The 14,755-nt window shown below is 45.9% G+C and overlaps 1 protein-coding gene across 3 annotated transcripts in view; it reads left to right on the forward strand.

The window, feature by feature from the left end:
* Positions 1 to 14,755, forward strand: part of IGSF3 (immunoglobulin superfamily member 3) — a 92,894-nt gene that overhangs the window by 49,789 nt on the left and 28,350 nt on the right. Inside the window, exons 3-7 of one of the 3 annotated variants that reach the window (XM_058439423.1) lie at positions 1,049 to 1,426; positions 3,386 to 3,796; positions 9,203 to 9,592; positions 10,977 to 11,036; positions 13,497 to 13,898. In XM_058439423.1, the coding sequence (XP_058295406.1) occupies positions 1,049 to 1,426; positions 3,386 to 3,796; positions 9,203 to 9,592; positions 10,977 to 11,036; positions 13,497 to 13,898 (1,641 nt within the window). The remainder of the gene's footprint in view (positions 1 to 1,048; positions 1,427 to 3,385; positions 3,797 to 9,202; positions 9,593 to 10,976; positions 11,037 to 13,496; positions 13,899 to 14,755) is intronic. The other 2 variants (XM_058439424.1, XM_032154884.2) reach the window with 2 other exon arrangements.

Here is a 14,755-nt window from a genome sequence, read left to right on the forward strand (position 1 = left end):
AAGAAAAGCAAGTTGTCTGAGATGACACAACCAGCTCTAACTGGTGGCAAAGCTGTGCCTATAACTCACCCGCGCTTTTCACAACCTGCAGTACGTGACCACTGCCGAAACGAAGAAGCAGGGGTGTGCCCCCTCCCACCTTCTGAGTGGCTCAGGCACAATCAATGTTGAGTTGGCATGAAATGAGAAATTAAACTCACCATGCCACTTTAAGAAGAACATGGAGAAGGCAGGCAGAAGTGACCTTGGAGAACAGTATCTGAGCCAGAAGGCAGGAGGTCAGCGGGGGAGTCTGAGAGGGAAACTCAAGGGTAGCCTGACTGTTCTTGTCACAGGTTTAGCTGGGCACTGTTAGTTCCCCCCTTTGTCAGTTTGTGGGAATCTGGGCATCAGCGATCTGTTTCAGCCCTTCACATTTGTGTTTGGGTGTGCTCAGCTTAAAACGATAGCAGCCTGCAGGAGCTCAGCTCTGCCTCCATTTATGGAGGGAAGAGAAACTAAGGAATGCTCCTTGGGGTGGTGTTGGGGAGCAGCTACATGGGAAAATGAAGGGTGCAGCACCAGTAAAAAGGTGCTCCCAGGACTCCCTCCTACCAGTGCTCGGAGCAAGGAAGAAGCATTTAATTTCAGCCAGATTTCTAGATGGTTGCTTTTATTTGTTTTCATCTGAATTTGTGCCAAGGATTCAACTTTTCTTGCTCATTTTATTAAAAACTTTATACACAGCATTAATAAATAGATATAAAACTGCCATATAAATGACAAACAGAGGGGCTAAATGAAATTCCCAAGGGTCAGCTGTTGAATAAGTAACAAAAGCACATCTTGGCATGATCAAATTCCCATATATGCAAATTAGGGACAGTGCTTTACCACAGAGTGTTTTAATTAATATTTATGAATCACAGAGCGCCTTTGAAAGGGCCAGTAAGCTATTTATATTATTATCATGCCACACAAATAACAAACCGTTTGGAGATTGCTGCCTACTTTGCATTTTGGTCTGAGAAGTAAGTGAGCATGTTGCGTGTGTTTCTCTCCCTCGTAGGTGTGGTGTCAGCACAGCGGCAGGTCACCGTTCAGGAAGGACCCTTGTACCGCACAGAGGGCTCCCACATCACTATCTGGTGCAATGTGAGTGGCTACCAGGGACCTTCTGAGCAGAATTTCCAGTGGTCCATTTACCTGCCTTCGTCGCCAGAGCGAGAGGTGCAGATCGTCAGCACCATGGACTCTTCCTTCCCCTATGCCATCTACACCCAGCGCGTCCGTGGAGGGAAGATCTTCATTGAAAGAGTCGAGGGGAACTCAACCCTATTGCACATCACAGATCTTCAGGCCCGGGATGCCGGGGAGTATGAATGCCACACACCCAGCACCGATAAGCAATACTTTGGGAGTTACAGTGCAAAGATGAACCTAGTGGGTAAGGAGAAGCTGTCTTCACGTTGCCAGCGTCTGGCCTGACTCAGTTCTTTAGTAGTGTAATTTTGCTTTATGCCATGCATTTGACTTTAAAAAAAATCCCAAAACTCTCCACATATTTTAGGGGTCAACAGATGGCACAAGGAAACTAAATTTCTGTGTTCACTTCTAAATAATAGGTGGTTGAGGGTGAAACTTTAAAAAGGTCTAATGCAGATGTTAAGAATTTCGTGAGTTAACTAACCCTGTAACTGGTGAAAAGGGATATGAAAATATAAGGCAAGGACGTTTGTGGTTGATGATCTGAATGACAAGGAAGATGAGACGTATGACATCAGTTGGAAGAGAGGAGAAACCTCTCGGAAGGATAGGCCTTTGGGCAGCTCTGAGACCCACGGGGCACTGCTGAAGCAGAAAGCACATGTGGCTGCGGGTCCTTGCTCAGACCTCATACATTGAAGGTCCTTTGGCTCCATGCATAAGGAACTATGAACTGGCTGTCTCCCTTGTTGCTCCTTAATGCTGAAGGAAACATGAGGAAGAGGGATGCAGGAGCTTCCAGTGTGGGCACCATTGGTCATAGTGTTTGCCAGTGTCAAAGGGTTAACCGTACCAAGGCTGTTCTGTTTGTCTGCCTATCTTAATTTCCAGTTTTTATTATCACAACTAAGCAGTGGGTGTTGCTAGTTCTTTTATTAATACACATACTATCATTTGTTTATTTTTCCTTTCTCTAGTCTGTGTTCCAGCAGGAGACCTTTTTTTTTCTTGTGTGTGTGTGTGTGTGTGTGTGTGTGTGTGTGTGTGTGTGTGTGTGGTGTGTGTGTGTGTGTGTGTGTGTGTGTGTGTGTGTGTGTGTGTGTGATGGAGTTTCGTTCTTGTTGCCTAGGCTGGAGTGCAATGGTGCAATCTTGGCTCACTGCAACCTCCACCTCCCGGGTCCAAGCAATTCTCCTGCCTCAGCCTCCCGAGTAGCTGGGATTACAGGCATGCACTACCATATGTGGCTAATTTTGTATTTTTAGTAGAGACGAGGTTTCTCCATGTTGGTCAGGCTGGTCTCGAACTCCCGACCTCAGGTGATCCGCCTCCCTCAGCCTCTCAAAATGTTGGGATTATAGGTGTGAGCCACCGCACTTGGCCGTTCCCAGCAGGAGACCTGTAAGACCCAATCCTTGGATGAGAACAGGGAGAAAACACATACTAGTTGTGACTAGGGTACTCTTATCAGACAGAGAGGTGGTGCTATTTAATCTCCAGAAAGGTGCAAGCAAGGATCAGGGTATGATTCTAACCAAGGGATCACAGAGAAAATCTCTTCTCTTGCCTGAATCTCTCCAGACTGTGACGTCCTTCCAGTGAGGACCCCTTTGATCGATGAATTACGTGAAAATTGAACCTACCAAAAATAGAGTATGGTGATTATTTTTTCTACCAAAAATGGTTTTTTAAAAAAATCATCTTCGTAGGGCTGCACTGCTGAAGTAAGTTACAGGATGGGGGTGTGGGAAGGAAAGAAAGGATGTTGTATAGAAATGTAAAACTAAAAGTTCCAGGAGGCATTTCCATTAGAGGATCAGTCAGAAGTGAAGTTAAAGTATCTCAAAGCAGTGCCAGAATCAACAACAAATGTTACTTGACCTATAAGACAATTGTTTAAAGACAGTATTTTCAGGGAGTTCATTTATTATGTAATATGAAATACACCCCATGTTTTATCCAGGTGTTATTAAAATACCAGACAGGTAAATGTAAGCACCAAAATAATGCATTTCCAAATCCAAACAGAAAACTTTCTGTTTATGTGCATTTGGGGCTGTCTGTGGCCTTGAATCAATGGTTCAAGGATGACTGTTAGGGATGCAGTGCAGTGACGCCTGCGTGGAATGGGAGCTTAGCCCCAGGAGTCTCAGATTCTGTGGCTTTGTGACTGCACTCTCAGGACATTTCTGTGTTGCAGTGATCCCAGACTCCCTGCAGACCACTGCCATGCCCCAGACTCTGCACAGAGTGGAGCAGGACCCGCTGGAGCTCACTTGTGAGGTGGCCTCGGAGACCGTTCAGCACAGCCACCTGTCTGTGGCCTGGCTCCGGCAGAAAGTTGGCGAGAAGCCCGTGGAGGTCATCTCCCTGAGCCGAGATTTCATGCTTCACTCCGGCAGCGAATATGCCCAGAGGCAGAGCCTGGGGGAGGTGCGGCTGGACAAGCTGGGGAGGACCACCTTCCGCCTCACCATCTTCCACCTGCAGCCTTCTGACCAGGGCGAGTTCTACTGCGAGGCCGCCGAGTGGATCCAGGATCCAGATGGGTCGTGGTATGCTATGACCCGAAAGCGTTCCGAGGGAGCTGTGGTCAACGTCCAGCCAACCGGTCAGTCCCTCTGAGCCTCTTGTCCTGTCCTTTACTTGGTGGTGAAGCTGTCAGATACTGGGAGAATGTGGAGACTCCTTCTTTGGGCACTTCTACCAGGACAGCACGTTTTCATGTGAAGTTAAAGCCGGTCTTGTGTGCGGCCGGAGGGAGCTGAGGGATGTGCGGGACATGGGTATCCTAAGACCTGAGTCACAGGCAGGTGCCGCACAGACTGAATCCTGCTTAGAGACATGCTTTCTTTGACCTACGTGGTGTTTACACTTTTTTGAATTAGAAACTCATTTTAAAAATTGGGAGATTTCTGAGAAACCATTTGTATCTTAAAACTCTGGACTTTCATTCCCATTAGCCACAGTTGCTGCCCCGTTTAATGATGTTGCCTTCCTCAGGTACCCATCTGGTTTCATTTGCAGAAGCCATTTGAGATAATGAGACTTCCATCCAAGGTCTAACATTATGAACTAGAGAAATTTTGGCTTAAATTATTATTTTTTATCCAATAATAGTCTTTGGTGATATTTTGTAATTTCCAAAATGCCTTATCACATATTACTTCACCATCCCCCAGACGTTCTGTGAGGTGAGTAGGTGGTAGTACTCCTATTTTGCAGGTGAGGATAGATTACTTTATGTTGGGGCTCAAGAGGAGTCATAGGGCATGTTGATGAGGCCAGTCTGAGAGTACCAAGTTCCACTGTAGATATTTTCTTAAGTGAAGGCCTGGAAGGGGTCCTGAGGAGGTTGCGTGATGTCTTTAGAGCTGAGGCAAAATGATGGTGGCACAGCCAGCTGAAACCCTCCCTGGCTTCTCTTGGTATCTCCTGTGGCCCCAGACTCTACTCTCCAGTCTCCTGAGCCCACCAGGCTCCAGGCCAGAGCTGACAGCTGTTGCTGGCTGCCTCTGCTGGGCTGAGGGCAGTTTCTCACATGGGCCTTCAGTTCCCCCAGCTTTGATTGGAGCGTGGTTGTTGTGCCATCACTAAGTTGGCGATGAGTGGCCTGAAAGCCTTTCCTTGTGCGGATGCTCACTTCCGGTGAGGACTGTGGTGGTTCTGGTGAGTGAGTGTGGCTTGTGGGAAATGAGCTGGTGAGTTGCAGTACAGGTGGGGTCCTTCTTCAGGACCTGTCTCTTGGGCTCCCTGTCCCATTTGCTGCAGTTCAGTTGTCTGGGTCTTTGCATACTTTCTCTGCCATTCTAGAGTAATGCTTCAGACTCAGCTAACAGTACACATTTTGGGGCTTCGTTCCAGAAGTCTTCAGTTGGAGGCTCCTGGGATGGGACCTGGGAAGCTGGATTTCCGGCACGCTTCCCAGGTGACTCTTCTGCTATCTACATTTTTTTCAAGCAAAGCTTCTAGGGCAGAAGCAATTCTCTGGACATCACTTTAATAAATCATCTAATGGATATGAAATCTTTTACCATAGGGGTTGATAGGGATAGGGAGCACTTTATCTGCTCTGTAGGACATTTAGCAGCTTCTGGATCTTTCAATATTAAAAAATCTATCCAAGGGGCTTTATTTTATATTTATCCTTTCCCTTCCTGGATAGTTTTAAGATCAGCTTCAAAAATTTGGGCCAAATTTTGAGTCTTAATGCTTTTAAATTAGGTTGCATCAGTTAATCTTCTTTATTTTAATCTTACCAATTTGAAATTAGAACTTTTTGAATTTACCCTGAAAATATATCTAGACTAAGCCAGCAAATGGAAAACTAAGTGGAAAAAAAGTTGATGACTTTACTCTGCATTCCTGTGCTGTTTAGGTTCAGCAGTTGCATCTCCAACTCTACCCTTCTCTTAGTTTATTTCAGTAAACATGTGGCCAGTCTCCACAGCATTGAAGGTGTGATGGTGATAGGCATTAAGGGCTTCAAAGATGACTAGCACTGGTCCCTGCACTTAGGCAGACCTGAGAACCGGTGGACAAGTAGAATGTGCTAAATGCATCGATAGCATTTGTATAGAGTGCTCTGGGAATACTGGAAGTAGGAAGTGTTCTTGCAACCATAGTTTTCTCTGAATGGGATGGTTGATAAGACAAATCCAGGAACACCAATAAGTTTCTTGACTTGAACTGAGTCTGGAAACTTGAGGAGTCAGCAGGAGGAGAAGCATAAAAGTGCAAAAGTGTTTGATATGTTTGGCAAGCAGAAAGGAGTCAAGTATGACTAGTTCTGGATGTTGAGTTCCAGATGTGTGTGATGAGAGGAAAGGGAGCCCGAAGCCCCAAATGCTGTGATATAGAGCTGGGGCTTGACTCTGTGGGCCAAGAGTTTTCAAGCTGGCCTTGGAACCCTGGGAGCCCCTCAGAGGTGCCTAGGAGGTTAGACATGGGTGTGTGTTGGTGTTCATGTGCACGTGTGCGCACCCAGGAGTGCAGGGAGAAGGCATGCGAGGGCCTTGGTGGTCCCTCCCCCCTTGCTTCAACTATGTTGGGCGGCAAAAGATTTTATATGAATAAAAAGTCCTCTTCCTTTGTCCTCTTCTTAATAAAGTTTGAAAACCTCTGCTGCAGATGGTTGGAGAGGAGGTAGAGATTTTTAAGCAGGGAGTAACGCAATCAGATCACGGTTTCAGAAAGAAAAACCCATGGAGGCCACCTGGAGGTTGATTAAATCCGTTGAGTCTGAAGTCAAGAGACCAGGTAGAAAAGAGCTAATAAGAGCTAAGGCTAGGTCAGTGGGTGCCAGAGGCGAAAGAATAAAGAGCACAGCGGAAGGAGGGGTCCAGCTGTCTAGAAGCCCAGGGGCTGGGGCTCTGGGGGTTCCTTGAACTGTGGGAGGGAAGGAACAATAATAAGGACATGCGGGACCTTTGCATTTGTGGCAGCATTGGCTGCCTTTTGTTTTTGTAAATTCTAATGAAAGAGCCCATCCATCAGGTAGACTCTGATAGAGATGCTCAGTATGCGAAACACCCAGTGGGTCCTCAGACACAGGGGTCTGGGGCTCAGAGACCGAGCCTGAGAGTGATCAGGGCCCTGGAAGAGCCCATGGGGTAAAAATGGGAAAGGGCCTGGGAGAACAGCAGCAGTAAGAGGTGACCAGAGAAGCAGGTGAGAGAGAGTGGAACAGCGTGGGCAGGCCAGCAAGAAGAAGAGCAGGAGGGAAGGGATCATAGAGCAGGCTTGAGGAAAGCCTTTGGTTAGGATGGGGGTAGGGGTAGGGTGGATCATTCGTGACATTTGCTAAGTCAGTGAAGCCTAATTTCAGTGAGATGAAGTGGAAGGGGCATTGGAAAAAGCACAGGTCAGTTTCTAGAGATGTAATTGACTGGGCATAACCAAGGGCAGAAATGGGGGTGTTGTGGGTCAATCTTGTGTCTTCAACCTGGGAACATGAAGGTGTCACCAAGGCATGGGGGGATTCCCCTGAGATGAGAAGTGTCTTTGGCCGCCGAAAGAAAGCCAGAGTTACAGCCAGGCTAACCTGGAGCAATGGAAAGGTCTGAGGTCTAGGGTACCCCTTGCACAGCTCCAGTGGTGTTTATGTAGAAGGAGTGCTTTTCTGTCATTGATGTCAAGTTATAAATGACTAATTGGGTTGACCTGAGAGATAATATCCAGCAGATAACACGGGGACTGTCCCATATGGGTGCGTTCATCCAGGCAGATGGTGGCAGAGTAAAATGTGCTTCCTTCAATCCATGCCTCTTAAGACTGGTCTCTTGGGAGCTGGAAGCTGTGACAGCAGCTACTTCATTGGAGGGGAGGCCCTGGAGTTGATGAGGTGGTTTTCCCTGTCAGGAAGTTTGGCTGCTAGAGGAAGTAGTTAGGTCACTGGAAAGAAGGGGTGTTTGCAGCAGGACACTGGCCTATATCAGGGGGAGGGGCTGGAGAGCCTGAGGAGTGGGAGGGGTAAAGCTGAGCTGGGGCTGGAAAAGAGGAATGTGGATACTGCTCATGCGTGATTCTTATGTTTTCTCGGGGAAACAGAATCCTTGTCTGCTTGAAGAGTGCCTAGGACGGGATGAATGGGCAAGATCTTGAAGATAGTGGGAAAGGCTAGACATGCCAGTCTAGGGAAGGCAGGCAAGGTCGGAGCTAATGAATCTACATGGAATTCAAACGTCTTTCTGCCATGGGATTTTTTCCCCCTCAGTGTTCTTTTTAGAGGAACAGAGCTAGAACTGGGCAGTGGTCACAGCTCCAGTCTCTAACCCTTAACTCCATTTTCTTCCCCCTGACTTCTGCCGTTGGTGCCTATGAGATACGACAGCTGTCTAATGAGATTAATAGCCACTGTACACCGATACACAGGTTGTGGTGATGCTGTTAGTGGTGATGAGCCCCTCTTTGGTCACCCCCTCATGCCTGGTTAAACACCCAACTCAACAAAAACTAGCCGGATATGGTGGCTACTCCGGAGGCTGAGGTGGGAGGATGGCTGGAGCCTGGGAAGCCGAGGCTGCAGTGAGCCATGATCATGCCACTACACTCCAGCCTGGGCAACAGAGCGAGACCCTGTCACAATAAATAAGTGAATAAATAAAAATTTAAAAAACACCTAGCTCTTTGGAGGCTGCTTGGGTTTAGTAATCATTTCAGAGGCTGTCTGGCTTTCAGCAGAAGTAGGTACTTTCCTACTAAAGTACCTACTAAGTTCTTACTCAGTGGGAAAGTACCTACTAAGGTTTAACCAGGCATGAGTACTTAGTAGGTACTTTCCCACTAAAGTAGGAACTTTCCTACTAAAGGAAGTACTTAGTAGGTACTTCAGTGGGAAAGTACCTACTTCCATTGAAATCTGCCTGAAGATTTGATCTGACAGGTGGTAAACTAGTGAACAGACCATTAGTTTTTATTTTTTTTCTGTAATTCTGTTAGGGTTTGTCATACCTACATCTTATTTCTAGTATTCACATGGCGGGGGGTAGAGAGGGAATTTTAATATAGTCATCTTTGAGCATTTGTTAGGATTGGGCCAGCACCTAGGCTACTCTGTAATTTTTTCCCACGGACCTCAGTGGGGTAAGTCTTAGAATATCTGCTGAGAATGTTTATAATGCTGTTGCTTAAGTAGAGTTCTGGGTGCATATATCAAGGCTAGATATTTGTAATCCACGATTTGAGTGATATTAGTAGCTTCTCACTGACCTGGGGGTCTCATCTAAGACATGTAAAGCTTCAGACCGTGCCCCATTGGTCTTAACTGGGCTAACAGTTTGCTTAGACCGTCTGGGCTGAAGTAGCTTTGAATTCTTTCTGGGATATTCAGGGGTTTCTCTGGGCCTCAGATAACCTGGGTCTGAGTTGGGTTTTTCTCTCAAGCTAAGTGCTGTGGTCCTCCCCGCAGTTAGTATTGTAAAGAAGAGGAATGATAGTGGGAATGTGCCGAAGTGGTTTAGTTGGCTGGGGCCCTCATTCACCCAGGATGTGTCTCTTTTCTTACTTGTTCTCTCAGACAAAGAATTCACTGTTCGGCTGGAAACAGAGAAGCGGCTGCACACGGTGGGCGAGCCGGTGGAGTTCAGATGCATCCTGGAGGCTCAGAATGTTCCCGACCGTTACTTTGCTGTCTCCTGGGCCTTCAACAGCTCGCTCATCGCCACCATGGGCCCTAACGCTGTGCCTGTCCTCAACAGCGAATTTGCTCACCGGGAAGCCAGGGGACAGCTTAAGGTGGCCAAAGAGAGCGACAGTGTCTTTGTGCTGAAGATCTACCACCTCCGCCAGGAAGATAGCGGGAAATACAACTGCCGGGTGACTGAGCGAGAGAAAACCGTGACTGGGGAATTCATTGATAAGGAGAGCAAGCGTCCCAAGAACATCCCCATCATAGTCCTCCCCCTCAGTAAGTAGAGAGATGTGCTGCTTTCTTCTCCTTTGGCTCAGCATCATTTAGGAGAGGTAGGGGGAGAGAGAATAGTGTGGTGAGGGTGAGGGGAGGCAGATGAAACCCTCGAGGTTAATGCAGAGCTGGGGGAAAAACCGTTGAGCCCCTCTTCCCTGTTGTAGCCCACCTGCCTACGTTTAGCAGTCTCCCCATAGCAGAGGATCAGGATCGGGGTGTCCAGGATCAGGGCAGTCTAGGGCTGGGCATAGGCCTATCTGATTGCTAGCAGCCCCGTGCATACACAAGCAGTGCCAGCTTAGCTTGGAGGGAAACCAGGAATCCCAGAAAGCTGTTTGATCTTGTGTGGGAATCAAGTCCCAGAAGAAGTGGGTAGATGCCTGCCTTGAAATCTCACTTAAGGAGAGTTGGTGTTTTATGGGAAGATTTTAAATCATAAAGTGCATTATTAAGGATTTGCCATCTGGGTTTTTCAGGTATAAAGGCTGGCATTTCCCTAAATGGCTTTTCCCTATTGAAATTGTGTTTCTAAAAGTCAGTGGATGGGACCTCTCACATCTTCCTGGAGCATAGCCTTTTAAGCTTAGCTGATTTCTGAGGCTGCCTCCGTGGGCTCCCAGCCTCCATGTAGACTGGCCTTATGTGGGTGGGTAGTGGCCATTGCTAGGGATTCCAGAAACTACCGGTGTTTGCTTGTGTTGTGTTTAAACATTCATAGTATCAAGATATTCTTATTAATCTCATTCTCCCATAGTTCTGTTTTTAGTAAAGAGAATAAAAACCTATAATGCTCTGATTTTAAACAAGTGGTAAAGTTTTAAGACTAACCTTTAACTTTTTCTCAGCTGCTCAAACTATTCTTTCTCTGAGCCTTGTAATAATTTCCTTTACTTTTTATTTATATGTTTTAATATTTAAAATATTTCTCTTCAAATGTGAAGTAAAAAGTAGCCATAGGGGTCCTCTTGTCACTCTTTTCTTCTTTTCTCATCAACTGGATTATTTTCTTTTATGCTTATTATTATTTTGTTAAAAACCATGCACACACATACCTAATTATCTTGAAATTCTTTTGTTTCTTAGCCTTTCCCCCCCTGCAATGCCTAGCATGGTGCTTTGCATAGAGTAGGTGCTCGCTGAATACTGTACAACTGAAATTATTGACTTGAATGCCCACTGTCTTTACTATTTTCCTGTCAGTCTGTGCTTGCCTTAACCACGGACTCTCTACTTTAAAATCTGCAACTAATTCCTCGTTGTTTTCTAAGGATCAAGCGAAGGGCAGCCACGCTGTTTACTTCCTATATTTTTTGTACTAAGATTTCCCCCAACCCCTTCTGAGAACTTGTTTGATGATCTGTGGCCTGCTATATTGCTTTTCCAGCAGACAACTGGGTAGTTAAAGTCCCCCAGCACCACCAGATCCTGTCCCAAGGCCACTTGGGTAAGTCTGCCGAAGAACAACAACAATCACATCGGTAATGGTGATAATGCCTTGGATTTTAATGGCGCTTTTCCTCCTAAGAGACCAAAGTGCTTCTGCATATATCATCTCCTTCTCCGCTCCCACCTCTCAAATCCTCGTAGAGGCCAATATGATATCCATCTAATGAATGAAGAAATCAGAGCACCACACAGGAAGTGACAGAGCTGATTATGCAGTTAGTGGTTGAGCTTGCATTGCATTAGGAAATATTTGCTTCTAACTCCACACCCACCGCCCTGCGCTTAGCCTGTGCCACACCATCAACTTCCTGATTTGAAATTTCATTTGTGAATGTGTACTCAGATTTTCATTAGTTCTGTCCTAGTTTTTATTTAATCCAGAGAGTTAAAAATTGTCGGCTGCCTTTTCTCAGGCCTGGAAATTCTTGTAAATAGTGTTAGTGGGCAGTGAGGCACCAGGTCTGTGGTTGCCTTTGCCTCAGCTGCTATAATAAAATAGCATTTCTTCTTGTAGCCCCACATTCTAACTATGTGGGTTTCCAGGCTTGCTCAAGCAACAGAGCACCACTAAACAGTAGCCCTTTCAATAAATGAGCCAGGACTTGCATAAGCGTCCACTGGGATGACAGTAGGGGATGAGAGTGAGGTCCTGCAAGTCATTCTTCTGCTTAAGACAAGTGAAAGGATTTTCTTCCTTGATGCTGCAGTTGCCCTTTTAATCCCTTATTTTGAATTGATAACAGTGGGGATGAGTCTTTAATCTAAAGAGGAATATTGTTGTTATTAATGATGATGAAAAATAATTACCTCATCTAATCCTCTCCATGTCATGCCCTAAGAAGTAGGCACTATTAGTATCTCCATTTTGCACATGAGAAATTGGAGCTTTGGTAGGTTAAGGAAGAACCACAGGATTACAGAATTAGGAAGTTTCCAAATCCATCCTCTTAACCATTAGTGCTATAGATGGTGACTGTTCAGGAGCCTGATCATCTCTATGAATCATCCTGGTATGACTCCTGGGGGAGATTGCCCTCCTGGGAAAATTGCTATTCCCTGCCCCATCCAGACCTTTTATTTTTCACATAAAACAAGCAAATCCAGAATGGGTAGCAGGCATCCTCACTATAATAAGAGCTACATGCTGAGGCTCAGTACTCGTCTTTGTTTCTGCTTGTTGGTGAAATAAAGGAGAGAAAAGATTTGATTTAAATGCATTGTTATGTGTATGTGTGTGTTTTGGTAATTGGGTGTGCCTCTTAAAATCTGAGATTTGATTTAATTAATTGGTTTAAAATTATTGCATGTATTTAATGGTGGTGGTACCCAAAAATTGGAGCCAAATTAGTTACTTTGTGTTCTTTAATACTTATAGGCCTTCTGAACTCAATATAGATAATTATACAAAATACTACATGCATAATTAAAACATATTAGGCTATCTGTGGTGTTTATAAAAACAAAGAGTTATGTGGAATAGTAAAATTAATCATGATCATGATGACCAGTTTTTGAAAACCTACGACGTGTTAGGTGAATCTATACGCATCATCTTATTTACTTTTTAATATTTAAAGAATTCTACAATTAAAAGTAGCTCTCTACCTGTCTTACAGAAAAGAGGCTGAGGCATGTCGAGTTTAAATAATTTGAGTGAATTCAGATAGTTAAGTGAGCAGCAGAGGCTAGATGAGACAGGGAAGGGAGTGTAATCCTAACCCAAACTTTTGATTGGCCGAATGTTTCTAGAAAGAGAGCAAAGGAGCCCCAGGGCTGACTGGACAGGCGGGAGAGTGGTGGATGACGAGCCGCTGGCTTTGTTTTATTCCTGTGTGTTAATGAAAGAATGAAAGCCTGCTCCTCACGCGCTCTGCAAAACTAGACCATCTGTGCTCCCTTATTACCCACACTTAAGCACACGTTATCATCCAAATACTTACTGTCGGTTTTTTTTTTTTTTCGTATTTCCTAAATTGTCCTGAAGGACTGAAATGGCACATTATGGATGTTCAGCTTTTATTTGACTGCTGTAGTACCGAATGGTAGGAAGAATGAAGTGAAGTAGGATTTTGGAGTTACTCTTCTTGCTGAAAATTCAACTTGAAAAACCCTGAACTTCAGCTGAATAGATTACCCAATAAATTGTTTTATGCCCTAAACATCATGCCACTATGTTGTATTTCTTAGGTTCTTATTCAGGCTCAGGTCTTAGAACCTCGTTATCACAGTTCTTTGCACACAGCAAAGAACATCCTAGATTATCAGATCTAAAATCACAGGGAGCAATGCCCAGAACCAGCCAGGGCTTGCAGCAGCTAGGGTCAGAGTGTTTTTGACCCTCTGAGGCTCACCGTACCTGAATATGATTCCATTTGCAACCCTCCTCCTGTTTCCTCTGTGGGGAGGGCACTGTGGAGACCATAAAGCCTCCAGTGTGTTTCTCTCTCCCTCTTCCTAGAAAGCAGCATCTCCGTGGAGGTGGCCAGCAATGCCAGCGTCATCCTTGAGGGTGAGGACCTGCGCTTCTCCTGCAGCGTCCGCACGGCAGGCAGGCCGCAGGGTCGCTTCTCTGTCATCTGGCAGCTTGTGGACAGGCAGAACCGCCGCAGCAATATCATGTGGCTAGACCGGGATGGCACCGTGCAGCCAGGCTCGTCCTACTGGGAGCGCAGCAGCTTTGGGGGCGTCCAGATGGAGCAGGTGCAGCTCAACTCGTTCAGCCTGGGCATCTTCAACAGCAGGAAGGAGGACGAGGGCCAGTATGAATGCCATGTGACTGAATGGGTGCGGGCGGTGGATGGCGAGTGGCAGATTGTTGGGGAGCGCCGGGCCAGCACTCCCATCTCCATCACAGCTCTTGGTGAGTGAGCGGTGGGACTGGCAGTGGGTCTGGCTTGGAGACAGCTTCAGTGTCAGACACCTTATCCTGACTTTTGTCAGTCGGAGTTCTAGCAGGAAACTATGGCCAGTCTTTCACCTATAGAGTTTGAAGTACTTTCCTTTATATCTATTTTGTTTCTTATAAGGGTTTAATTAATTAAGATGGTGCTAGCAGGGACTAAGGGCCCCACAGTAGATGATGGGGCTCCTGAGGGATAGCAATAGCTGGGAGCTGGGACTACTCCTAGTCTGGCTGGGAGGGAGTGATGTTATCAGAACTCTATCCAGGTTAGTGAAGCCACCCAGCCATAGTGGTGGCCCCAGGAGCGTGGCCATTGCCAGCCTGGCCTTAAAGAGAGCAGAGTGGCTGAGCACTGTGTGGCATGTCTTTCCTGCCCTGCTGCCCAGGGGCCAGCCTTCCTGAAAGTGAGTGGAGAAGGGTATAAAATCACCTGTTGTCATTTATTTAGCATTTACTATGTTCCTGGCTGATCCTTAACACTTAAGCTTAGTTCCCCACCTAGCCAAGTGACAGACACTTTCATTTTATGGAGGAAACTGAGACTGAGACACATTAAATACTTTGCCTAAGGCTATAAGTTTCTACTACCTGATGGGGCCCATACCTAAGAAAGCTATTCCCTCATTAGCATGGAATGAAAAGATAACCTTGAGAATTGCTAAAACCAAGGAAGATTAGATTTGCTTCTCATAGGGTAAAGAGGCTTCTATCAACATTTATCTGCCTGGATATAATCAGTATATTAGATTTTAAACGACCAGTCTGTGACTTTGCTGGGAAAGAAATTTGTTATGTCAGGTCTTCCTGTTTATCAG

This window comes from Hylobates moloch, unplaced genomic scaffold (assembly GCF_009828535.3).
Source record: "Hylobates moloch isolate HMO894 unplaced genomic scaffold, HMol_V3 SCAFFOLD_5, whole genome shotgun sequence".
In the NCBI taxonomy this organism is placed as follows: Eukaryota; Metazoa; Chordata; class Mammalia; order Primates; family Hylobatidae; genus Hylobates; species Hylobates moloch.